This window comes from Pomacea canaliculata, linkage group LG10 (assembly GCF_003073045.1).
Source record: "Pomacea canaliculata isolate SZHN2017 linkage group LG10, ASM307304v1, whole genome shotgun sequence".
Classification (NCBI taxonomy): domain Eukaryota; kingdom Metazoa; phylum Mollusca; class Gastropoda; order Architaenioglossa; family Ampullariidae; genus Pomacea; species Pomacea canaliculata.
Genome location: NC_037599.1, coordinates 1965369 through 1993158, shown reverse-complemented (window position 1 = coordinate 1993158; position 27790 = coordinate 1965369). Strand labels below are relative to the sequence as shown.

The following is a 27790-nucleotide window of genomic DNA, read 5'->3' as shown; positions in this document are numbered from 1 at the left end:
ACACGACAAGCTGGAAGTCTTCCTACCACCACTCCCCCAAACACGTTTCCATCTTACCTGTCATCGTAATGTTCGTCCCCTCTCTCCGCCCATCTCTTCTTCCTTCCTCCGCCTCTGTCCACCCGAAGCACCCGCTTACTTTTGTACCAGCCATACAGGGAAAAGTTGGCGGCGGGGATGGGGAGGGTAGGTCGCTAAAGACAAGAAACACACCGTGTGATGTATGTTTACTGAGCACAGTACGAGCGTATCTGCACAACCTACTCACCTCCGCGCTTTTCTGTGTCGACTAGAAGTCGAGCGCAGTAAAAAAAAGAGTGCCGGGCGGAGGTGGCTGTGCTCGTCCCATGTTCAACAGCTACAACCGCAGCCATGAAGGAGTCGGAAGTCGACCACTAACTCTACTCACATGGTCACAGTGGTTGCTTTGTCCACAGTCCTGACGACCATGTCTTTAGACCCTCACTCACGTTTAGCCAACTCTCCGCAAGATGTAAGCAGCACGCAGAACAAAAACGCTTTGTACCTCCGTCGGGTTAAAAAAAAAAGAAGAAAGAATAAAATAAAAATCAAAGATAGGAGGATATCAGGAGAATCTACGGCAGAATTTTATTTTGTACTAAGGAATCCATGGGATGGGAAGTAATCCAAAATGGCAACAAAGTACTGTTTAAGATTTTTGCTCTCTTCCTCCAAAAAGTTCGGTGTTAACTCCTTATCCTTTTCTCTTCTACCCCGCTCCCACCCGCCAACTTAGCACAGCTGAAAGTGTGCTTGTGGTACTTCAAAGCAGCCGCGCCAATGGGAAATCCCATGGTGCATCTGGTGAAAGTGGGGTGGGGAAGGAGGAAGGTGGGAGCCCGCCAGGTGTCTGACAGACCCGTCGCCAGGTAATGGGGGCAGTTCGGTAAAGGGCGATAACCTCAAGACACATCCGTTTCCAGCCCTCGCCCGCTGACGTCAGCAGAATGGGAGGTGGGGGGCTCAGGTGAGACTTGCCAGCATCTTGCCAGCGAAATCGCACGTGGGTTAAGGGGTATGCCAGCGCGTCATGTGACGGATCTCATGCAGAGTATGAGAAAAGCGGGTGGGCAGGCATGTACTGGTCATACAGGCCGCTGTTAATGAGGTAGACACGCGATATCATATCCTCCTGTCTTCCCTCACCCATCCTCCCCAGCAGCGATGCACCGCGCAGCCTGCGACGTGAACTGACCTGTGACCTTAGTGCAGTCTCGGCCTCTCACGTGCCCACGATGGTTTGTTCCGGAAAAGTGACCTCACGAGGGCTGACGACAGCATGAAAGGAGAGGAACAACGAGTTTCACGACAGGTTTGGATGCGAGCATCGGTGTCTTGCACAGAGGGAGGTAAAGGGAAAGGGGAGAGTAGATGAGTCTGCAGTTATCTGCACCTGGTGCACCTGCAGAATTGATGAGTAGGATCGGAGAGAAGAGAAAATTGAGAAGTGGGTAGGAAGTTCATATGTACTTACCTTCACATCGCTTGCCAACAGTTTTCTGCCCCCAGATGTAGTCATGACCTGCAGAACAAACAAGCAATATGTTTAAAACTGTAGGCATGAACGAACACACAAAACACACAAACCACACAAACCACACACACATGCTTGTCTACCTGTGACAGGACCAACACAATTTTAATGACGACACCAGGAAATGAAATACTGTTTCTAGAGACGCTGGCAGCTAATAAACAAGATTAAAGATGGAGTAAAAACTCTCGTCTGAAAATGTTCAGAACTCCTCTGCCACCTGGGTCGTAATTAGCTGTGTATCGTGAAGATAAAACATCAGGTCATTAAAGCTGCAGTGTCTGAATGCAGAAGGAGCGGAAGACAAAGAAGGAGTCTGACGATTGTTTTACTGAGTGAACTGTATCCGTCATGGCGGCGTCGGCACAGCAACGGGCAGACAACTCTGCCTGCAGCAGCAACTCGTGTGGAACGGCTTGGCGAGGGCATCTCCAGAACCCGGGCTTCCTGCACACCCCTGGACAACAGCCCAAAAGCTGAAGACCGTTGCAACCGATTCCATGAAACAGGAACGAATCGAGGAAAAAAAGTAAAGAAAGATAAGACTAACACAAAAAAGTAAAAGAAGCTGACCTCACACGCACGTGTTATTTCTCTCAGTGGTGCGGCGAGTAACTTGCCTCCCTTTTCTGACAAGTTGTAAAGAGACGACGGCGATTGTGTACAGCAGTAACAACAACAACGACTACAAGAAACGGGAGTCCGGTTAAGACTACGCTACTTGCTTTATCTCTCGCGCAAGTCTCGCAAACGAGCTCAAAACACAAACAAAATAAAATGCCAGACGACCGTCGCTATCAGCAGGTAGCTGCTTAGGACGCAGACGACAGACGACAGACGACAGACGACACACCCCGGAGTGGAAGCGGTCGTAATTTCACTGATGTCGACACGACTCGCTTGTGTTCACGTCGCTGATGTACATGGACAGAGGTTTGCCCTCGTGAGCGAGACAGAGCTTCCCTACACTTTTCCCTCCCCATTCCACCCGACAACCCGGTCCCACTGCCAGGCCTTCCGGGTGTGTCACGTGATGCAGACGATCCGCGCACTTGCTGCTCCAGTTTGTTCTCATTACTAGACTTGTATGTATGCGGCACTCACTCGTACGTGTGTTCCCAAGCGCCCCGAAGTGCACACCACGTGACGAAACACTTCTGCCACTTTCCACTTTCAATAAAAAGTCCGACTATAAAAACCTGGCCGATGGTCGGCCAAGTCCAACCGGTGCAAGCGAACTGCTTGAACCGACAGACAGAACAAGATGCTGAATAAATAAATAAACGTGCACACCAGTCAACTCAGCAGATTACAGACATCTTACTATGGTCGATACCACGACCGGTCACGTGGCAACCTACCCAATGACTACCCTCCCAACTCGCTTGACCTAGAGGTCATCATCACAGTTAAAATTGTGTGAAAGCGTCCCTCCCCTCTTCCCCTACACATCCTGCATTCACACAAATCTGCAGATGAACAGTGTTCACCCTGGTGTCTTCATACCTCTGTCTGTCACAGACTTGATGTGAACTTACACATTCATTCAGTCAACCAGATCCACATCAGCTTCCTATACACTGATCAGATCCCCAAACCCTCTACAAAGTCAAACTTCTTCCACAGCGGACACGGAGTATGAAATATAAACTATCAAACATAAAACTCTTACATTGTAAAATTAAGTTTCTGTGGGTTCCTTCTCATATGGGAATATAACGAAAGAAAGAGGCAGATACAGTAGATGGATTTTCAATGAACAAAACCCTAATCATTATCAACCTCAACCTTTCTATTTCCCCCAGCAGCCTCAAAATGTTCCACTTTTTACAATACAAACAGATTTGAGCATTCAGGTAAAATGAGACTAAATGGCGAAATTCACAAAGTAAAAACATCGTCTTACAGGAAGCTGTGAAGACAGACACCACTCCAAACGTACTTTTATAGTGTAATGAAAACACATCAGAGAAAGAAATCAGAAAGATCTTTAACAAACATAAAAAATAACAGTTCTTTCAACCTACCTAACGAACTTTAGTATGATGTTCTGTCTTTAACGACACAGATGGTGGCTAAGCATCAACATTCTCTATTTATTTTAACAATAGTAAGAAAAACAAGGAAACGATAGTGATACCTTGCATCAGACCCAGAAACAACTAATTACAACAGTCTAAATGTCTTGCTACGAAAAACAACTAAAAATAATCTTAAACTCCACAAGCTTCGAGACAATATCCATCACGGACTCTAAGAACAAGGAATAAAAAGTGAACGACAGTAATAACAGTAACCAACACCTGCGACCCACAATCTACCACAATCCCTTCTACTGTTTACCCCCTCCCTTATATTCCCCAGTTTCCCTCTAAAACTTAAAAAAAAAAATCGCCATTACTTTCATTCCCTCCCCTGCGATCTTCATCAATAGTTCTTTCCCTTGCACACCAAGACACACGCATGCAAGCACAAACGAAGACCTGAGACAGATAAAGTCTCAGAAGATAAAAAAAACAAACTTATTTTAGACAGTTCGTGGACAGACAAAAAAAAAAAAAAAAAAGCAAAAACAAAAATCCCCCCCCAAAAAAACAAAACAAAACAAAACAAACAACAGAGATACACAGGAGACCGACTCTCCCCCATTCAAAGCCGCGTCAAAGTTGTTTTCCAACATGAATGAAAGACCAAAGGAAAAAGAAAAAAATCCAACTCTTTGACAAGTCGCTTGGAGCGAGGGTGAGTTTCCTCGATCGTAAATCTGTCCGGCAGACAAGCAGACGACTTGCATGTTGCCAGTGTGCAGTTAGCACGGTCAGACCCCCCCGCAGCTCCCTCCCCACTGACGTCCGGTCTCCTCCCACTGGCTCCAGAATAGGGCAGCAGTCCCTAAAGAGGCGGAGGATGGAATAGGTCCTACAAGACAGCCGGGGTGGGAGGGAGAGATCGGAGGAGGGTGGGCTGCAAGTACTCCAAGTTCACCTGGCAAAGCGGCCCAGGTGGCGCCATATCCCCCCTCATTCATCTGTAGCCGACCGTGCATAATAATGTGCGCCGGTTTCGCTTCACGGATCAAACAAAATTCCAGCTGCATTTGCCAGTGCAATTATGCAAATAATTTATTATACAAATATTTTTAACGCAATGTGCAAAAAAAAAATATCAAATGAAAAGCGGCACTCAGGCAGATTGTGCTAATGGCAGCTTCGAACTCAGCTACCTTGAGTTGTCCGCCAAACTGAAAACATCCACTACAAAAATTACACGAGGTTGGCGAGCTAGTCTAGTGTTTTATGACAACTCCTTGTGTGTGTGTGTGGAAGATTCCCCAGCTCCATTAATTCCCGGCTCCCCTAACTCCCCATACCGCTGGAGTAAAGCAGGTCGCATAAATAGTCCGCAAGTCAGCTACGTTTTATTATGTATCTATGTCCATTTTCTCCGCCTGCAACAGCAATCATTCTTCCTTTTATGCTCTAGCTCGACTTCGGAGAAACGAACCAAGGATGTTTTGCGGCCAGTTCGATTTTTTGTTTCAGGGAGGCGATGCGGCAGATGATGGAAAGCAGTAAGAGAGAGAGAAAGGAAAAAAAAAAAAAGCCCGGGACTCGCGGTGCAGAAAGGTTGCGCGCGTAGCACACCTGTCAAGATGTGTGTGTGTGGCCATATAAGTGCGTGTGTGTGTGAGGGGGAGTGGGGAGGCTACCCACTAATCCTCTAATTAGTAAGCAGCTAGGCTTTGTCGCGCGCCGCCGGAAAATTAGAAAGTCGAAAAAAAAGATAAAAATAATGAACGCATAAAGCTGACGTCGACGCAAGTGTTTTTCCCTCAGGTAACTCAGTTTATTGTTTCATTCTTTCGGCGAACTATCAGGACATACAAAAAGAGAGGAACCTACATTTTGCACAGTTCGATGCGCATGTCTGACTGCGAGAATGGACCGCAACCCACAACTGATCTGCAATTAATGATACTGTAATTAGAGACATGCACATGTGGATTGGAGTAATAGTCTAGGTCTTTGTCCTGCTATGGTTACAGAAGACTAACTAGGGCTACAGATATATCGAGCGGAGGTTACACAACCCGAGGGTACTGTTGCACCTCTCGTTCATAACTATACAATGTGCCTGCTTTCCAAACCTCTGCATTCCTCCCATATTATTTGTTGTTTTAATTTGGAAAATAAGGCAGTAGCAGACAAGATGGAGAGTACTTTAATTAATTATAGTTGTTGCATGTCGTTTTCATTATCATATTACGACCAACCCCTCTCGTTGCCGCACATCTGCTTAGCCACAACAGCCTTAAATTGAGACTAAACTGGAGATAACCAATGAACAACAATCAGTTTATGTTCGGTCGGGTCTTTATACCCCAGGTGGACCTCATACACTCCAGATAATACACGAACGAATCTGAAACTGTCTTCACTCGACAGACAGCCTTAACGCCGCCATTTGTAAACAGTCAAAGCCTCGGGTCTCGTCGTGTAAACAATCAGCAGTTGGTGTGACGTCACCCACCTAGCGGTTAGCGGCGCACCATGCACCCTGCTCCAGGTGTGGGCAGACTGATGGTTGGGGAGGAGGTGAGAGACGAAAGAGGCGACGTGGCTGTGGGAGAGGAGGGAGGATGAAGGGGAGAGTGACGACGAGGAGTGGCAGACGGCACCAGAACATTCTCGACACCAGCATCCAATATGTCATCGCACAGTGTGCGGACAGGTAGGTGCTCAGACCGTCGTAACCTAGGTCACATAAACATCCAGCACACGCTCAACCAATCAAAACACACCGTGTACGAGGGCAACAAAATGACAATGGTGTAACTCTGTGATATTGTAATATCATAACACCAGCAGGCCACCTTCCTTAACTCTCATAGCTCGACGGAGAAGAAATACTTTACAACAACACACTAATAAACCCAAGAACAAAACCGTTAAAAACGCATAAAACAGCAAAACAACCTGCCAATAGCATGAATCAACTAGTTTATGCCATCTGGTGGTAAAGATTTACAGAATGCGGTCACCTGGATTTTGTAATCTTCTACCCAATGACAGACAATGCCATGACCCAGTTGGCAATCTACTGCAGATATGAACATCGAAAAGGAAATATTATTATGTGAAGAAATGAATCCCATGACGATTGTTTGACAGCTCATAGACAGCGTCAAGATATCTTAAATGGGAATTGAACCGTGGTGGGCACAGTTACGCACCAAAAAAGACTTTTCTATTTTTGTTCTACTTATACATTTAATCTGATGTCATTACCCATTCCATCCACACCCGTACTCCCATTCCCCCTCCCAAGAAGGATGAGAGACAGAGTAATGGAAACCAAACTTGACTACTGTAAACCCTGGACTATCAGCTGATGTAGAAAGCCTCCATTTGGATTTGAGGTCAGCAGGTGCTTGGCCCAGCAACAGAATCCCGACAGACGTCTGCGACGAGCGGTCTGCTGTAGAGGAGGGAGATGTTGGGGGCACTGACCAACTTCACAAAGAGAAGCCATCAATACACACCACACTTCATCCTGGGACCAAAGTCGACCCACAAGAGAACCAGTGTCGTCAGCTCCCCGGCGTTCACAGACAGGGTCACGGAGAAAGTGGATCACGAGGGAGAGAGACCGCCACACGGAGGGGGACAGGTTCTGGGAGCCACGAGGATGTCGCGCCAGCCACAACTCGTCCTCCGTGCAACAGGCACGAGCATCACGAGCATCAAGCACGAAGAAGGGTGGCTTGGCCACAGTTTCAAGGGCCGGCATCCCTCTGTCTCTCTTGGCACCTGCTAATATTTTTGTTTAAGACTGCAGCTATATCGTCTGCTTCCATGTGGACGACTCATCGTAGAGGTTTACTTAGAGGCCGCCAACGATTAGATTCATTAGAAGATGCGGCTCCTTGCTAGTAAATACTGATGCTAGACTTACAGCTGTAACTTTTACAAAAGGTAAATCAAGTTTTGTCTGCCTTCTGTCATTTTTAATCAATGATTTAACGACGATACATACGTCTGTTGCGACATTTCGTCTTCGTCTGTCTTACTGTAATTTCAGTTTGTCTCATCATTTTTTATTTAGCTTATTGTGATAGAACACAGCCGCAGATTTTAGTGCAAAAAATAGGTTTAATGAGCTTGCAGTTGCCCTAAAGCCGTAAATTCGTTGTTGTTGTTGTTGTTGTTGTTGTTGTTGTTGTTGTTGTTTAGCGTTAACCAGCCAAACCAAGCAACAAATCGACACAAGTGAGCAACCAAATTGCGAATCTCGTCCTTCAGCCACTCATAACTGCGCTAAGACAACTCCCCCCACCCCATTTCCCCCCAGACATTTTTCTTCTTCTGCAAGTTCCACGAAGTGAAGTGTAGGGTTACAAACTTCATCCACTTCGTGACGACTTTGTCTCCTTGATAATGTCAGCCAGACACAGCAACAATGGCGGCCATAGAAACTGTTTTAATGACAGTTTGACAGCACCAGCAGTATAAAGACCTGTAAGAGATTAATATTTGCCTCACGACACCTGTTCAATGCCCAGGCAAATATCAACAAGCACCATGTGCAGCCGGGCGTCTTGACTGCACTTTAAAGTGCACGACTTGCAAAGCCAGGACATTAAAAAGCTGCCATAAACTTGACATACCGACTACAGGCATTGGACTCACTGGCATTGACACAGGAAGCTCGCGAACATGTGCAGTAACAGTGCACCTAAATAAAAAATCCTAATATAATGTTTGAAAGAGAAGTTCACCTGAGAGTCAGGTGCCACACCACAGGTCTTGCGACACAAACTACAGCCAGCAGCCCGCGAGCTCCGGACACGTGAACACGACCGTTCACTTCACAGTCACAACAAACTGCAGCCTGACAGCAACGCTCTTTGGAACTCAGACAACGAAGAAGGAAGGACTGTAAATGTTAAATCACATGACCCCAAATGACCAATACATACTGCTACTGCTACGATGAGGTGGTGGCTTAAAAATCCAACAAAACAACAACAAAAACAAGAAGATGGAAAACCTCCAGAAAGGACCGATTATTAACCGCCCAAGGAGAAATTGCTGACGAAGTGGACTGTGACTGTGTTGCTCTGAGATAAGGTTTAGAGGCAGCACGATAACCGGGTGCCACCAGTCCTGGTACAAGACAATCATCAAAATACGAGGCCGCCGTCCAAACTTCTGAAAACACACGAGGACATTCGTAAGCCTTCAAAGGCGGCAACAAGTAAGGATCTGATGATGATGATGATGATGATGATGATGATGATGATGATGATGATGATGATTGCTGTTCGAAATAAGCATTTAATCTTCCCTCCTCCCACCTCTTCGCAGATGCCAACTCCACAGAGGGATAGAGGGCGAACCAAAAAGAATGAGATAATGGGTTGAAATACTTTTACTCTCCATCTGTACAGTTCCCATGTTCGGATTGTAATTTTTCAGGGACATAGTTTAACGGGTTAAGGAATTTCAAGATCCTGCCACAGAAAGACAACTTTCGGTTGTATTTTAAAAAAAAAATGCCCTGTGTTTGTTTCCGATGCTAGTCACAAGCTACAAGACGTGTGTGAGTGCAGTTCAAGACCCGGCTTGGCGCAATCTATTTTTTTGTTCTCGCTGAACATTTTCCACATCTTCTTAAAATGCTCCGAGGGTGTCTGAGCTATCTTTGACCAACTACCAACCTCCAGCCTCCATACACCCCACTCTTTTTAAGTATTCATACTTTCGTGACACAAACACTTTTTACGAGCTTCTCGAAGTAATCACTAATAATAGTGAGCGGTTTCAAACGGTTACTAAAGATGGTGTGTAGAGGCCAGGGACGCTGTAGACCTGAAGGGAACTGCTGAAACAGCAGAAGGCGGGTCATGAAGCACAGACGAGACTATTTTAAGCCTACCTCCTCTCAGTTTCAACCTCCCATGTGGCCTTTACGACGAGCTTTAAAATATCGCGTATTATTTTGTGGACAAGAAAAGTCTGTTAACGATTAATAAAATAAAAATGTGGTAAGGGGGGGGGAGACTGGACGAGCGTGCCCTCGGGTGGAGGGGAAAAAAGAAGGGATGAGAACCCAGGGAGCGACAATCCTCTTGCGCAATTCCTGACGGGCGACCACACCACCAAATCCCGCGCAACCACTACTACCACCACCACCACCACCACCACCACCACCACCACACCAACACCACCACCCCGCGAACACGTACATCGGACAGACGGACGCCTTGTACAGACAGCATCACGTGTGACGATGATATCGCTGAGCGTCCACGACGACAAGCAGATGTGGTGTGTGCGTGTGGTGTGTCGCGTGCGTGCGTGCGAACGTGTGTGTGTGTGAGTTAGAGAGAGCAAGCTTGGGGGTGGAGCTCCACACAACTCGCGTTCGATGAGATTTTTTCCCTGCTTCCCACAGAACCAATGACTTGTAACACGAGAGTAACGTGCTCGCTGGCAAGACGGCAACGTAACGTCACAGACAGCGACGGCGGCAGCTTGTGAAGTTTGCGAGCGCCACCTTCCTTCACAAGCCTCCTCCCACCTCCGGTTGGCTGCACGAGTGACTGTAGCCCTGTTTTTAATGACTGCAAATAGCAGCGACCTATGACCTATGCAGATTCAAATGTCTTCTGTCTACTGACCTTGGCAGCGAGTGCAGCGTGGTGTGTGTGCTGCAGCAGTAGTCCTCCCCGCCCCTCCCACTTCTACCCCCGCCCCACCACACTTCCCCTTTGTCCTTTCTGCCCGCGCTGTTCTCGTGACTGTTATCTTCCCCATTGTTCTCATCTGCATTATTAAGTGTTCTAACCGCCATTATTACTCTTGTAGACCACAGAGTCCTCCTCCTCCTCCGGCCAGATGTTACGTGCGCACATATCGGACTGCATTCGTCACCACGGTAAGTGGGAGACCGACTACTTAGTTCGTACATCTGTACAAAGGCGGGTTGAAAATGTTACTTTAAGGGCCAGCAATGGATGGAACTAAGGCAGAACCTAGCTACACTACAACACCAGCATCCCTGTCCGCGCATGGCCGGTCACGACTCGCGTTACGTCACGCAGCATCCTTGCGCAGGCGAGTCCGAAGAGCCGGAAATAATCCCTTAGGAGGTGAGTAAGTGGAGCTCTTGATGTGCCGACAGGGACGTCCGATCCTGACGACGAGCGCAAGAAGCGACATGTGGGCTGCTGGCACAGAACAACGACCCCCGAGGTCGACGACCTTTCTCGTTTTCTTTGAAGTCGGACGGGACATACTTAAATGTCATCTTGTCTTGAACAGGAGTTGTATTTATACATCACAACCCACTTTACAAAGATAGAGGATTGAAAAAATAACCAAACAAAAAACAAACGAGTTAACGACCGCAGGGAACGATGCCAGTGTGCTTACGTCACGTGATCTTTACGCGCGCATTATCACGTGCTTTTTTTCATCTTTACATTTCTTGTGGCGATAGAGCAGGTAATGGGGAGATAGTGGTGAGGAGGACTACCCCCGGCCCTAGCACACATACACGAGCACTCACACACGTACATAGACAAGCGCGCGCGCACACACACACACATACACAGGCACACATACACACGCACACACACAAACACCGACTATTCTGTATGTCGGCTGCAAGTGGAGGCAGCATGCAGGGTTATCAGTTCGAAGCCCAGCCAGACACAAGCCCCTCACTGTTCCATCAGTGCACAGCATCTCTGTGCCTGCAGGCCGCTATCAGTGGAGATGGCAGCTCGTCGGCCTCACAACCTCACAACCAACTCACAACATCCAGACGCAGGTGGTGCAATTACTAAGCTGTGCATCTCGCCATCCCCAGTGTCAGGCACAAATATATGAAAGCTGTGAGTGGGGTGGGGTGGGGTGAAGGGTAGGGAAGGGAAGAGCAGACGAGTACAGAAAGTGCACGCATACTAATAGGTCAAACCTGCGTTTTCCAATGCGGCAGACTGAATGGTTTGTGTGAACGACCACCTCACACCTGTACCGCCATTACCCGACATTACACGGGTAGAAGGCTGCAGTCTCTGTCCGTGCATGTGTGTGTGGTGTGCATGCCTGCTTCTCGTGTTTGTTATTCTTGCACTTAAGGTGTTACACAACTCACCCAATACCCTGATCAGAGAGAGATCACCGACAAGAGAAAGTCAGGATTCCGTTGACTGCACAGCTAGAGTGTTATGTAACAGACTCAGATCCCACAAATATTCTTACACACCCGATCCCCACCCCAACCTCTCCCTATTCCGCTCACTCACATCTTGTGGACAGAGCAGGAGAGAAGCAAGCAACAGAGCCCTGACAACACAAGTAGTGACTTTTATGTCTTCCTCACACCCTCCTGTCCTCCTCAACACAAATTTTTCGAACAACGGCAAATAAAATGTTGACAATGCTTAAAACAAATTCTTTAAGGAGTCCACAAAGAGTGGAACAGGGGTTGATGGACAGTGGTAACCTAAACAAGTATTTTCTTATCAAGGAAAACATCGCAACCAGCCCAGGAGTCGCCCGACCACCGCCATGGTGACAGGTGAAGTCTATAGATGGTCCTCTCCATGCTGTGATGTGACAACAGGTGAAAGCTAGCTACACCTGGGCAGAAACAGTCCCACACCTTCGTTATCATCATGATGCGGATGTTGCTGGAAACCATTAAGGGTTATTAAGTGAAAGTGAATGAACTGAACTGTAAGTGGCTCACGTTAAAGATGATGGGACACACCACGTGACGCAAGACAACGACACCATCATCATGCACACCACGTGACGTAAGACACCATCATGTAAGACACGTAAGACACCATCACTGTGCACACCACGTGACGTAAGACAGCGACACCATCGTCGTGCACACCACCTAGATGTTCACCACGCGGGTTGTGGTGCTGTGCACTGCTGTGGACACCTAGCGGCGCTCGTCTGACTGCGAGATGACCTCAAGACTGACCTGTGCACATCGAAGCTTATCGAGTAGACGAGGTCGCAGCCACTGATATCAGCGGGCACTGGCAGGTCAAGGTGGCAATCATGGTCACTGATAGCAATACGTCTCTCCTTTCTTACCATCCTCGTGCAGGCTCCCCACCCACACATCGCCCACATTATCATCGTCTGCTCCCTTCTCGGCGATACGTCTACACCTTCTTCTTCTTTGCATCCATTAACCGCTGTTTGAAATGAAAAGTACTGGCTAGTACAGTTCTACACTATAACAGGACACAACCTCGGTAAATAAACAATTCTTATATGATGTCATCTACAGTCGTGTGTTGTTAGGTCTCAACCACATATACACCACATATATACATATATATATACACCACATCTGGAACTACAAACTTCACCGCAACTCCAACACAACAACAACAAAGCGATGTTGTCATACTGTGAAGTAGGTCAGCCGGTCCACCATACAGATGCAGGTCACAGAAATCCCTCCTCCCCACTCCTCCCTCAGACACTGGGACACACACACACTAACAGACATGTTTGCAAAGGGAAGGCAGGAGGCAGAAAGCCCCTCCTTGTTCGGCCTTCAACTCCGACTTTGTTTAGTTTCTCGACTGGCCTTGCCAGCCCTCCACCTCTCCTCCACTCCGCATTAATTGGTGTTGTCCGGGATCAACAGCCAAGGCCGCTGCACATGCAGGCCAGCCCTAGTCCCCTGAGCCACTCACCAGGCTATATTTAGTGCTGGCACCGGGCCAACACAGCCCCACACCAGGTCTCGGTGTTGATCAAGCAACAGAAAGTGTGTCTTGGTGCCAGACAGCCGTCCTCCGTGCCCAGAACGAGTCACCAACTCTGTAATAATAATAATATCACAACTTTTATATAAGTAATCCTGTTGACAGGTGTAGCACGAGGTAAACACCTGTGTGTCATCAGTACACTGGAGTGACGGCATGACTGAATGAAGGAACAGAGTGGTCTGGTAGACAAGAGGAGGACTGGTCGCTGGGGGAACTCGGAATGAAGCAACAGGTGGATGAGATGAAACATTACTGATAACAAATAACTGAGAGATGCCAGCCTGGGAATACAGTAGTAGCGGCTACAGGAACAATGATGTATGATGTGACCAACAGTGCCAGGTGGTACACTGACAGACTGCCATCACTGACAGACACTGACAGACTGACAGACACCGACATCACTGACAGACACTGACATCACTGACAGACACTGACAGCACTGAGAGACACTGACATCACTGACAGCACTGAGAGACACTGACATCACTGACAGACTGACATCACTGAGAGACACTGACATCACTGACAGACACTGACAGACACTGCCATCACTGACAGCTCCACCATCAAGGGCCAGCAGTCTCAGTGCTGTGCCATTGACAGCATGATGACTATTGAGATGACAGTAACGAGTAATGATTGAAGTAGGCAAAGAGCTGCTTGAGGACAATCAATCGTTTCTAAGATTGTGGAAAGGAAAAAGGTTTAGTACAGGACGATGACTGTAAATCAAACCAACTTCAAGAATTATCGCACGGCATCGAGTCTCTTTCCTCCCGAAATCTTAGAAAGTGAAATGAGCGATGTTACTGTGGACTTGACTGGTGGTGTAAGTCACATTATAGACTGTGATATAAGTTATATTATAGACTGTTATATAGACTGTGATATAAGTTATATTATAGACTGTTATATAGACTGTGATATAAGTTATATTATAGACTGTTACATCGATTGTTATACTGATGTTACAGAAAGCAGGCGGGTCAAACCCCTCAACCACCAGGGGATGTGAAGACGATCACAAGCTAGGGGCTGGCTTGGCATCAACGGCTGCTTGCATCACTCGGTGGAATGAGCTCAGTGAGCAGGCTGATGGTTCTCCAGGGGCGAGAAGCAGATACAGTGATACACTCAGGCTGGCACCAGAGCCATCTTCATGTGCGAAATGGCGCCAAACTGTGGTGGAGCAGGATCATCAAATGTTAGACAGTAGGTCGACATGATCCATGGCCGCCAGTGGACAGACTGTGTTGCCCACTCATACGTCCATACCGTAAATAAAAGCGACTCGGGAATTTGAGATGGTAACAGTGTACCTCCTCTCATCCCTTCTTTATTCAGATGACATGGAGACAAAAGGCAATGCTTCTGTTGACGAGACTAGTCACACAGGGCGACAGGAGAGGAGGGCGAGGGGGGAGCAAGATGAGGTGAAGTGAGTGAGGCTCTTACAGAGGAAGCCAGCTTGACACGACTAAAAATATAAACCGTGACATTCTGCCATCTTGAACACCGGATAAGGGGGGGACCGTCGACAGCTCGTGGTCACCACCACAGCTACGCACGTCACACAACACGTCACGGCACGACTCTTGTAACGTCCCCGCCAGGTCTCCGCGTCACGTCAGAGCGGAAGTCACAAAGAGAGCCTGCGCAAAAGTACATCTCTTGGGATTTGATCCCTGAGTACAACCGCTCCCTGCACTACTTGCACAGTGAGAATTGGTTTAGCAGGCCGGTAGTTAATAAAGGTATTCATAACTGGGGGATAAATGTAGTGTGGAGTGTGGAAAAGACAAAGACGTCACACGCGAAAACTTCTTAGTCACAATATGCGCGCGCACACATAACACCTATATGAAGGGGGAAGGAAAGAACAAACAGGTTTATATAACAGAATAATACACTTTAAAAGAGTTTTAAAAAACACACAATGAAAAGCCATTGATCTTTAGCGCAGGAAGTGTCGTCAGCGGTGCTTAGTTACTATAAATAGTCTCTCGGCTCTGCTGTTGTTTTTTCTTCTGTGAAAGTAAGAAGGAGGGCTAACGGCAGTCTGAAGTGGAGCCCTTGAAGCACTCGACAGCAGGAAGGTAGCCAACCAGCCGCCAAGAGGTGTATCGAAAACCTCTTCTTGATGGCGGTGGGGGGAGCGGCGGGGAAGGGTGGCTGGCAGGATCGAGTAGCAGAAGGAGCAGCCTGGGGCCTGGGGGTGTTGGTGAGGGAGTGTGGTGAGGGAGGGAGAGCAGTAAAGACGAGGGCACAGCAAGTGGGTCAGTTGGCCACGCAGCTCTCCCCCTCCCACACACACACACCTTCCCGCCCGCGTAATCTGACGTGTTGAGATGTGGGGCCTGCCAGTGGCCAACTGTGCCAGCCAGCAGCATCATCAGTTATCTTCCCATTCATCCCCCACCTCACCCACCGCCTCCACTATCGCCGCCGGACAGCAGCATCAGCAACAGCTGGGCAGGAAGACTCAGTGGTTGTATGGCGAGAGTGTTTCGTCACCTCGGGGTAGGGTTAAAATATACACACATACATCACGTCCCTTGCTGCTTCCATCGTCTGGTGTAAGCGGCTGAGTTCCACTCATCTCCATCTAACAATCGTTAATGATAGGGAGGGGGAGAGGGAAGGGGAGAGGCCTGCATTAGACGTTATGACGTCAGCACACGTGTCCAAGACGCACGCGCCTTTTTTATATCTCACTTTCCCCTCACCTCCATTCCGCGGAATCAGGACTGAGCCTCCAGAACGTTCGGCACCGCCATGCACTTGCTCATCTTGTCTGCCAGCGGCGAGTTGGGGAAGGTGGGGTGGAACTACCAGTGTGTGGGAGACATAATCGGGTGGAGCTGGTGAAACATGCGGGGTCCCGGGTTCAGATCTCGTCTTGGAAAATCCGAGGGAGCTTTATCATGACATCACACCCGTTTAGCTGTCAGGCAAGTTGTCTGAAAACTTCCGTGTCCTCGCCCTTTGCCATCTTGACCTCTCTTCTTACACACAAGATCGAAACCAATATGAGTGGAAGCACTTTCCTCTCCAATAAACCAAAAACAAACAAACAAACATCCAGCAGGTGATATCATCCAGCGGCCCTTATATGTACGAGGAAAAGACAAGAGCTAATGTAAAACCAGTTCTGAGTGACAGAAGTGTTGAAAGGATGTGACACCCGTTGATCTCAGTAGGATTAAGCAGGGAGAACTCTGCTTCACACATGGAAACAGCAAAACCAACCGAAAATTTCCAGCATAAGAAATCTGTATCACCAAGTGTGATGATATTTGTTTGTTTATTGGTGTTTTATGCCATGCCAGCAACTAAGGCTATATCATGGCAATAAAAAAGTTTTTATGTTTAAAGGTTTCAGGGTAAATTTTCTCCAGTTATTTAACTTAAAATCAGACCACGGTAATAAGTTAACTAAATGTTAAAGAAACAAATATGGTGTAAAATGGGTGGTGGAGCCCAAAAAGGCCGCCAACAAAACAGAAATTACATAAGATATATTAGACTTAGATTTGGTGTAAAAGTCCTATTCTTTTTAAAAAACCAAAAATAGCTGCCGATGGGATGGACCTAAATAAAACATACAATGAATCCACTGTATAAAATTTTTGACGAATGGTCTGAAGCCCCGGACAGTTCATGAGAAAGTGTACTACGTCAAGATGTCCCCCACACCAGGGGCAACCTGGTGGTTGTTCCCCTCGCAAGAGTATCCTTGCGTGGCATATGTGTGTCCTGTCTTTAGTCTTGTTAGGACTACCTCCTCCCGCCTTGTGGTATGGCACAAAGGTGGGCGGTCAGAAAGACAGGGAAGAGTGGCGAATAATTTATTCTGACAGAGGGTGTTCCAGAGGTTTTGCCATAAAGTCAGTATGTAGGTTGTAAGTACAGTTTTACAGTCAGATGAAATAAGGAACTGTATTTTACCAGGGGACTGACATGCAGCCTTAGCAGCCTGGTCTGCTCGGACATTGCCTGGAATGCCAGAATGGCCAGGGGCCCAGATAAAGACAATGTCCTTGTTCGTTCGATAAGTGCTGCATGAATTTTATGAATCTTGGCCACAAGGGGTGATCAGATTCATTTGAAATAAGAGCTTGGAGAGCAGAAAGAGAGTCTGAGATTATCAGAAAGTTGTGCTCCGAAGAGCGGTGAGCATGCTGCAAGGCAAGTATGATAGCATAAAGTTCTGCTGTAAAGATAGAACTTTCGTCTGCCAATCGGACTGAAGCAGCCCGTTGTGGTTGGCAGGATGGAACTGCAGCCGCAGCGACTGGGCCACCACTTGGGATTTTGGAGCCATCTGTATAGATTGAACAGAATTGAGGATAATCAGAAATAAGTTTACGAAAATGTTGAAGATAGATGGGGTCACTAGTGTCCCTTTTTTGAAAGTTGTAAGATCAAAGCGAATCTCAGGAACAGGGAGAATCCAAGGAGGAGTTGTTTGTAGAGGTAAAGGCTCTACCTGCTTGATATCTACTCCGGCAGCTTGAAGATGAGGTGCTACTCGGAGTGAAAGAGGCTTTTGCTCCTTGGTACGAATGGCATACAGGCAGCACGCTGAGGTCTGAAGACAGCACGATACGCAGGATTCCCAGGATGGATTTTAAGCGACAGGCATACGATAGCATGAGTTTCAAACGACGGAGAGAAAGTGGAGGCTCACCAGCTTCTGCGTACAAACTTTGTACAGGAGTGGGCGGAAGGCACCCAGACAGATGCGGAGCCCTTGATGATGAATTGGATCAAGAATTTTAAGGTAGGACTCTCGAGCAGAGCCATAGATAATGGATCCGTAGTCTAGCTTTGAGCGGATCAGGGCACGGTAGAGACGTAGCAGAACCGTGCGATCCGCTCCCCAGCTGACATGGCCAACTACTCTAAGAATGTCCAAGGCTTTCTGACAAGATAGGCGTAGAGATTTGATATGAGGTAGAAAAGACAGTTTACGGTCAAAGATGACCCCAAGAAATTTAACCTCTTGGACCACCTTGAGTATCGTGCCTTTGACAGTGATAGAAGGGTTTGGAAACATACCTCTCAGTTTGCAAAAGTGGATGCATACTGACTTCGTAGGAGAGAAATTGAAGCCGTTTTCTGTCACCCACTTTTGTACTGCATTTACGCACAGCTGAAGCCGGCGTTCGAGGCATGGAAGGGAGCGGCCTCGTATGCAGATAGCAAAGTCATCTACATACAAAGAGGCCTCTAAACCTGGACAGACTGATTTCAAGATTGAGTCGATTTTGATGTTGAAAAGAGTTGGAGAAAGAATGCTGCCCTGAGGGACGCCCATTTCCTGTTCCTGAGGATCAGACAGTATAGACCCTACTCTGACTTGAAAATGGCGTTTGAAAGAAAATTCTCAATGAAGAGTGGCATACGACCCCGGAAGCCCAGGGCATGGAGGTCTAACAGAATACCCCGCTTCCAGGTAGTGTCGTATGCCTTCTCTAAATCAAAAAACACCCCTAGAACATGTTCTTTGCCGACAAAAGCATCCCTGACAAAGGTTTCAAAACGGACCAAATGGTCCAGGGTGCTGCGGCGTTTTCTGAAGCCACACTGCAGGTTGGAGAGGAGACTCTGAGATTCGAGGTACCAGGTAAGGCGAGCATTTACCATACGTTCTAGAGTTTTACATAGACAGCTAGTGAGAGCGATAGGACGGTAAGAATTTGGATCAGAGGTATCCTTACCAGGTTTTGGAATGGGTATAACTACTGCCTCTCTCCACGAGGGGAAAAAAGCCGGATACCCAAATAAAGTTGAAGATATCTAGAAGGAGAAGGAGAGAAGACTGTGGGAGATGTTTTAGTAGCTGATAGGAAATATTGTCAGGACCCGGTGCAGAATCCTTGCACTTTTGAAGGGCCTGTTGTAGTTCAGAAAGAGAAAAAGGTAGGTTGTACTTTTCGGAGTTGTCTGAAGAAAAGTCACAACCCGATGATTCTTGGACAGATTTTAAGCGTTGGAAGTCTGAAGAGTAGTGAGAAGAGGAAGAATTATGAGCAAAGGTGGATGCTAAGAATTTGCGACATCCTGTACCTCTGTAAGAATAGAGTCTCCAACCCGCAGATGGCCTATTGACTCAGCCTGAAATCTTCCCTTTATCTTCCTTATGGCCGCCCACACCGCTTTGGAAGTGGTACGGAGGATAATGAGGACACAAATTTCTGCCACGCAAGTTTCCTTGCCTGTTTAAAGATATACCGGGTTTGAGCTCGGGTACGTTTAAAATTTATTACATTTTCAGGAGTGGGTTGACGGAAAGCAAGACGCTGGGCTTTTTCCGCGCGCGCTGAGCTACCCTACACTCCTCTGAAAACCAAGGCACCCTTGGTCGGTTATTACGGTGCCTTAGTACCGGAATCGTTTCTGATGCAATTTTATTTAAACTTGTGGTGAAAACTTTAGCAGGGTGTAACATCGGGTCTTTTCTAATGTCTTCAATCTCAAAATTAAAGAACGGGTTTCTGGTAAGGTGGGTGGAGCAGAGGGCCTGAAATTCAAGCCAATCTGCCTTAGTTAAATTCCACCCACCTTTGTGAAGGTTATCGTCCCGCTCCAGACCATTTGTAAAATATAAAACAAGGGGAAAATGATCGCTACCACACAGGTCATCATGTACAGCCCAGTTAAATCTAATAAAAGTGCTGGGCTGACCACTGACAAATCAATTGCTGACTCTGTGCTGTTGTGTGGACGGCAAAAGGTGTTTGAACCGTCATTCAGTATACAGAGATCATTTTCCATAAAAAATGATCCCAACAACTCTCCTCTGGTGTCAGTCGAGGCCCCGCCCCACATGGGGTGGTGTCCATTAAAGTCACCCAAAAGAAGGACGGGAGTAGGAAGTTGGGTTAAAAGACTCTCAAGTCCTGTCGGATATCCGAGCTGATGGAGGTAGATAAAGACTGCATATAGTGATAGTTTTGCCCAGAGAAACTCGGGCAGCAACAGCTTGAAGATTAGTATTTAGTGGAACCTGGCTATATAAAAGGTTTGAACGAATAAAAAAGAGCAGTCCCTCCTGAAGGTACATCATTTGGTGAGTCTTGACGTAGAACTCGATAGCCTTTGAAGGAAAAAGAGTTGTTTGAAGAAGATGAGTCTCTTGCAGAGCTATTACATCAAGAGAAAAGCGAGATGTTAGGCATCGGAGTTCTTCAAAGTTTGCTCGGATTCCTCGACAGTTCCATTGAAGGATTATAGACATGTGTTATCTGTGAGAAAGGGACGTAGATCGCCCCAAAGTAACTGAAGGAGAAGATCCAGGAGAGGCAGGGGCGGCGGAAGGAGAAGGCGACATTAAGCGTCGCTCATCCATATCCATCCCCTGCTCGCCAAGAGGAGTGAAGCGATTAAGAACTGGTATAGGTGCTGCTGTGGTGGTCCCGGGTGTAGTGGATTTTTCAGGTGATTTTTGTTTTGTTTTGGTATTCTTGTCTGTCTGTGGTGTGATATTCTTGTTTTTTGGTTGTTTTGAATTGCGCGTTTGTTGTCTGACGTGTTTCTGGTTGGTGAGGTGGAAGGCTTTGACTGTGATGCTTGTGTAGCTTGGGATGCTTGAGTTTTCTGTGTTGACTGGGCGCCACCACAACTTGCAGGAGGAGGAGGAGAGCGGCATAGATTGAGTTATAGGAACAGGGCCTTCTGAGGAGACCCAAGTCATGTCAGTCTGTATGGACACAGAGGTGGAGGGTCGCTTTATGACTGCTGCTGAATAAGATATGGAATTCGAAGTAGAAGGTGTTCCTGAGGAGCCACCCACTACGCGACGGCGGGCTTCAGCGTACGAGACGCCAGATTCCGCACGTACGCGTTGAATGGCTGCCTCTTCCTTCCACTTCGGGCAGTCTTTAGATGATGCGACGTGTGCTCCATCACAGTTTGCACATTTTGCGCTTGAAGAGCAATCAGCTGCCGCATGGCCGGTACCGCCGCAGCGAAAGCAGCGGGCCTGGGACCTGCAGAAGCTCGCCCCATGACCATAACGCTGGCAGTTGAAACAGCGCAAGGGAGATGGAATGAAGATTGAAACTTTTACCCGTAAGTACCCGACCTCAATGAAGTCGGGTATTTTGGGTAGACAGAAGGTTAGAAATAAGGTGTTTGTGGGAATAGATTTCCCATCCCTCTTTAGTGTGACTCGTTGTACTGCTGAGACCCCCTGAGATGCCAATTCTGACCTGATGTCAGTCTCAGTCATCCCAGCAAGGTCCGGGCAACGAATGACCCCTTTCGAAGAGTTGAGGGATCGATGTGATGTAACTTTTATGGGGCGATCGACGAACTGTTTACCGTCCCATCGGCGTAAGGCTTCAGAAGCTTTTTGATTTGCGCACTGAACAAGGAATTGTCCAGAGCGCAAACGTCTTATAGCAGAAAAATTGTTGGAAATGTTTTTAAAACCTTTCGCTATGGCAAAAGGTGATAGAGACGAGAGAGGTCGGTCCTGCTCTGCGCCTTCTACCACCAAAAAACGGGGCCAGGCCCCCTCAATACTTTCTCTCACTTCCTCTTCACTATCAGAGGAATCATCTTCACGTATGCGTTTCCCCAGGTTAGATAATTTTTTGGCCATGATAAAAGGATTAACGTTTCGTTCCTTGTGCTCCCCACCCACCACGGAGTCCAACTAGGGATGCGACCGAGCGGTACCACTTGGTATTTCCAGCAGGGTCACACCAGGGCTACACAAGGAATATACTCTGGCCTTCCAGAAGCAAGACCAGATTGACCCCGGCCGCAGCCTTCTAGCAAAGCTAGGGCAATTCACGACCAGCCGCTTGATTGGTGTGGGCCACACCAACCCCCCGTCTAGGGGAAGTCCGGGCCAAAGAGGTGTGTTGGTATGATGGGCCGCAGCCCATCAGGGACCTCAACCTCCAGGATCCCATTCTCCCCCGACACGGGTCGCCCTGCACGGCAAACGCAGGGGACCTAAAGAAGGCCGCAGACAGGAAATGATGTTCGAAGAAAGATGTAATGGGAGAAGGAAAAACAGAAGAAGGGCCGGTGAAGTCAGAAGAAAGGAAGGGTAAAACTGTAGTATATGAGGGAGATGTTTACTTTGAAAAAGAATAGAGATGAAAGGGCTAATGAAGCAAGAAAAAGAAAAGCCTAAGGAAAAGGGGTGGGCCAGCTTTGTCACCCAGCCAGAGAAAGGCTGGGTGTTCGCCCCCGGCACTAGAAGCCGGGCCCTTGGGGGCAAGTGTGATGATACCCGCGACTAGTGAGTCGTTGGACAAAAGAACAAAAGACACTACAGCTGTTGCTTGCTTGACTGGTATTTACACCAGTTGAGCAAACTATTTCAGTTATGTAAACAGCTATTACTTAAAATAAACTAACAACAAACAAACAAACGCGGGAAGCAAGATCCGAACCCCGAAACCACCGGCATATTAGCATCGGACTTGAGGAAACGAAGCCTGACGTCAGCAGCGCGTGTACAGTGTTCACAGTGTCTTCACCAGCAAGTTGTGACGGTTTAGTGAACACCAACACAATCTCATCACCAACAAGATGTTATAGTGAGCATTAGTGAACAGTCACAGGCAGTACGTGCAAAAGCAGCGCGGGACACTAGAAGCGATCCTGCTAGCATCCTGTAAACTCTCCGTGAAAAAAAAAAAGGTAGGGGAGGGATGAACAAGCTTATTTAATTAAACTTGGCTCCTCCACACCCCCTCCCCAGCTGTAGCTGTGTGTTGACAGAGGACGGGTGTGAGGAGAATGTGGGGGACGGTTTGAAAGCTGTCCGCACTGGCGCACCGTACTGCTGGGGCAAAGGTCAAACGTCAGGGTTAGTGGGACACACACACAGCCACATGCGCCGCGCACTCTTTCCTTTTGTGGATTGTCACCACGGTGGAGATTAGGCCACCCACCAGACAGGGTCCTCCACTTGTCATCGCTGTGTGGGGACTAGCAGGCAGTTTATTAACAAGTGGAGAGAGGGAAGAAGGTTGTGAGGTAAATTATGTGATTACAGGCACACACGAGAACTCCTGTGAAAAGCGAAGAGCAAACGCGTGCTAAAGAAGAAATTAAAAAACAAACAAATCGGACAAACAAAACCACCATCAAAACAATCTTCCCTTAAGACCCAAAAACAATCCCCCACCCACCGACCCCAACAATTAAAAAAAAAAGCCAACCAACCGAAATGACCCTTCTTCATTAAGAAGTGTGTCAAGAAAGAATAATAATAAAAAAAAGCACGTGAGAGGGATGGAAGGAAAAAAAGAGGCGCTGAGTCAGCCAACTCAACACTTGTTCTAATCCACCACCACCACCACCACCCACAGCTCTCCTCAAGTAAGATAGACTGAAAGTGCAAACACAGCGACGACTCACACACAATAATGTGACATATACACAACTTATGTTCACTTCAGTCTAACAGCCGACACGCATGACTGCACATCAGGTGACAACATCAAGTTTTAGCAACTCTCTTCTGTCGTCGGCTTCCACCGACCTCCCATCGCTCAACATCAATACTTGTTGTGGATATCTCCACGTGTAAACAAAGTTCACTTTATTTGACTGACATCTGTGCTTGTCTTCTCTTTCTTCTGTAGTATTCGTCCTACTTCCACCATCACTAGGGAGAAAACTCTGTTTATTCCATTGAAGTGCTACTAAAATATCTTGAATCCACCTGCTTTTACAACCCTGACAACAACTGTTTCTGGTCTGCAAGATGATAACATTGAAGGGTTAACCCTTTTCTGCCGCCGGACCCTGGCCTCGTGACGCCGAGTCCCCAGCTGGACCCTCGCAATGGCTCCACACAGACAAACAAACATCCACTGCACATCAGATATCCGTCTTCCCAAGTTAGTTCTTTAGAATTCAGAGAACAATCGACTGCAGCACTGACCTGACAGTAGGCCAGGCCACGCATATTCTCGGGTTAGTTCTGAGAAACAGGGAAAGGAGAGGCGGGGCGAGAAATGTGTCACCCGAATCCTAATGACATCAGCCTCTTTAAATCTTTAAAAATATATATATAAATATTAAAAAAGACATGTAATAAATAAAAGAATTAAAGTAAACAAATAAAATAAATAGAAAGAAATTTGGCTAACGGAGGTTAACTATTCTAGCGACAAAATATTTTTCTTGCAATCATCCCATTCTGTAGCTCACTTCCACCACAGGAGGCTGCGACACACCCGTAGAACTGACGGGATTGCGAAGGATGTCAGTGGTAGAGTGTCAAGATGACAGTGGTAGAGACAAGATGTCAGTGGTAGAGTGAGACACGATGTCAGTGGTAGAGTGACAAGATGACAGTGGTAGAGTGTCAAGATGACAGTGGTAGAGTGTGACACGATGTCAGTGGTAGAGTGACAAGATGTCAGTGGTAGAGACAAGATGTCAGTGGTAGAGTGAGACACGATGTCAGTGGTAGAGTGACAAGATGACAGTGGTAGTGACAAGATGACAGTGGTAGAGTGTGACACGATGTCAGTGGTAGAGTGTCAAGATGACAGTGGTAGAGTGACAAGAAGTCAGTAGTAGAGTGACAAGATGTCAGTGGCAGTGTGTCAAGATGTCAGTGTAGTGTGTCAAGATGTCAGTAGTAGTGTGTTAAGATGTCAGTAGTAGAGTGTCAAGATGACAGTGGTAGAGACAAGATGTCAGTGGTAAAGTGTGACACGATGTCAGTGGTAGAGTGTCAAGATGACAGTGGTAGAGACAAGATGTCAGTGGTAGAGTGTGACACGATGTCAGTGGTAGAGTGTCAAGATGACAGTGGTAGAGTGACAAGATGTCAGTGTAGTGTGTCAAGGTGTCAGCGACTGTCGGGACAAGATGGAGGGTGAGACCCACAAGGAGCTGACGAGGGGCTGAGGAGACGACTGTATGTAAACAGGGTTTCTATACGAGATGCACTTCCAAGGGAGAGGAAGCGGTCGATAGGAGGCGCTAGTGCACGTGTCTACATCAGTGGATCCGTCAGCAGCCAGACAGGAGAGAGAGAAAGAGGAATATCAATGTGGAATCTGTGACGTATGTCAGCCGCACGCACGCACGCATGCATCATACACGCCGGCGCCAGTTCTTTTGTCTCGTCAGCAAGTGTAACGGTCCCGCCGCGGGAGGATGAAGACGAGTAACGAGCGTGCTGGGGGTCAAGGGCGAGGAGGATGCGAGGCGCCCGGTGCTTGCGCTCGTTCTGCCGCACACAGCATGAAGAGGAGAGAGAGAAGGTGGGGAGGAGGATGTGCGAGCAGCCAGACCATCAGACAAGATAAGAATGCAGCAACACAAGACCAGTGGAGATGGGGGTGTTGGAAGGGTTGGGATGGGTGGAAGACAATAAAGGAGGAAGACACCTCATTAACACATTGGATGCCAGACGACTATATCCGGGTGCCACGTCATGCACCAGTTCAGTCCCGACCCTGGGTCGTGCTACAGCCAAACACCAGTATCGCATGTTTAGCTCACGACCACAAGAGTTTGCAATGATTTCAAAACCAACCACTTTCCTGCTGCTACTTTGATAAAAAAAAATTTAAAAAGATGTGGATTGGCTTACAACGCCGGGTGGCGCTAATCATCTCTGCTCCAACCTTCTCTCTCTCACAGTAACACGTGCGTCAGTACAGTCTTTTCTCTTCCTTGTGATTTCCTTATCACTTTCTTTTCTGTGGCAAACTTGCATTAATTATTATACTCAACACTATAAGACTTTGTGAGATGATGTTGCACACGGAGCCAGTGTTCTGAGGACGGTTAAGGGAGGGACAGGCTAGGCTATATCGGTTGCTGGGTGTATTTACATATCTTTTGTACATTTTCCATTAAAATGATTTATCGCAATGAACCACCCACCGTTACGTTCACAAGCAGGTGCAATGACATTCCTACAGCAGGCAGTCGTCAAACTAAGGTATTCCCACACAGTACCACGGGGGTAAGGCTTAGCCACCCCAGTGCCGCAGGGTGCCTGTCGTTGTAATAGCATGGGCTGGAGAAATGTGAGGGGAGGGGGGCAGACGATTGCCTGGCTCCTAACATGTCATTGTCGGTTTGACCAACACGAGACTGCCGTCTGTCAGACGCTGTTGTTGCTGTTGTAGTGCCAGTCCCAGGACAAGCATCCATGGCGGCTGCAGAGCCCCAGTATCACGGGTGGCAATCGTACACGCATGGCAGGCAAGACCAACCCCTCGCCACCCGATGCGGTGAGGCGAGAGACAGGATAACCTGCGGGACACGTCAGCCACTTGCAGACCTGCTTCTCCCCTTCAAACCCTCCATTCCATGTTCCACATCCATTCCATGTTAGAACTGTGACACAACTCGTCATGCGCACAACCCCTTGTCTAGTCTGGAGGCAGGTGGGTGGAGGAGCAGGGGTTGTGCAGGGGCAGGGTGTGAGGAAAAAGGTGGAAAAAGGAGGGTGACGTCAGTGAACTTCACCCAGTCTCTGTGACCCGGATCTTCCATCTCGCCCTGCACGGCCCACAGGCTGTCAGACAGCGCGAATAGGTCCTCACATACCATCTCCCTTCTGGCTTCTAAATACTTTCGACATTTTCACTCTTTCCATGCATCATTCACAGCCAGCCTCTGTCTCTCTCATCCCCTTCCACCGTCTGTGCGCGTGCGTGTGCGTGTGCGTGCGCATCCACTTGCCTGTAAGCGGCCATGAGACCAGTTAGCACTGTAACAACCTCGTCCGTTTTTTTTTCTCTTACTTTCATTAAGGTTCACTATAAAGTCGGTCTCTTTAAAACTGAAAAACAGGGTTATGTAAACTGGGATACGGCGAGAAGCACGTCGGTTTATGAAGCCCATATACATGCCACCAGGCCTCGCCGTGTCTTTCTATTTTGCCGTTAAACGTAGGATAGACAGTGACGACAGTGACGACACGTCAGACTAACGACAGTCAGACTAACGGCCAACAATCAACAATCAGCCATTAGTACAGAGTCCTGCTGCTAACTAATGATACCCACTACAAGGACCATTCTGACATTTACAGCTTGCTGACTACTTCAGCACCAGACACTTCAGAGTAGCAACAGTTCGCAGCAAAGCGGATGCTGATCCACGGGTGCTGTAAGACAGGAAGAAAGAGAGAGGGAAGAGGCGAAAAAAGGAGAGAGGGAGGAAGAGCATTAAGGAGGCATGGCCGACAGACGGGTACGTGCTGTGTGCATTCAGTAAAACAGAAAAAAAGAAGCTGAGAGTGTGAGATCACACGGATACCGAACCGTGTACTTACAGTGCATGCAGGGCGCAGGACGTAGGAAGTAGACATCAGAGCCAAAGCGATGAGGTATCTTGGGTGGGCCTGCAACACAGGAATAACGAGGCTAGTCACTCTCATAGACAAACATTTTAAACTGTACAGAAATAAA

The 27790-nt window shown here is 47.7% G+C and overlaps 1 protein-coding gene across 1 annotated transcript in view; it reads right to left on the bottom strand.

Moving 5' to 3' along the window:
* LOC112573132 (phosphatidylinositol 3-kinase regulatory subunit alpha-like) overlaps positions 1–27790 on the bottom strand; it is a 116264-nt gene that overhangs the window by 40349 nt on the left and 48125 nt on the right. The window contains 2 exon segments of the mRNA XM_025253203.1: positions 1496–1543; positions 27655–27723. Of these exon segments, the coding sequence (XP_025108988.1) occupies positions 1496–1543; positions 27655–27723 (117 nt within the window).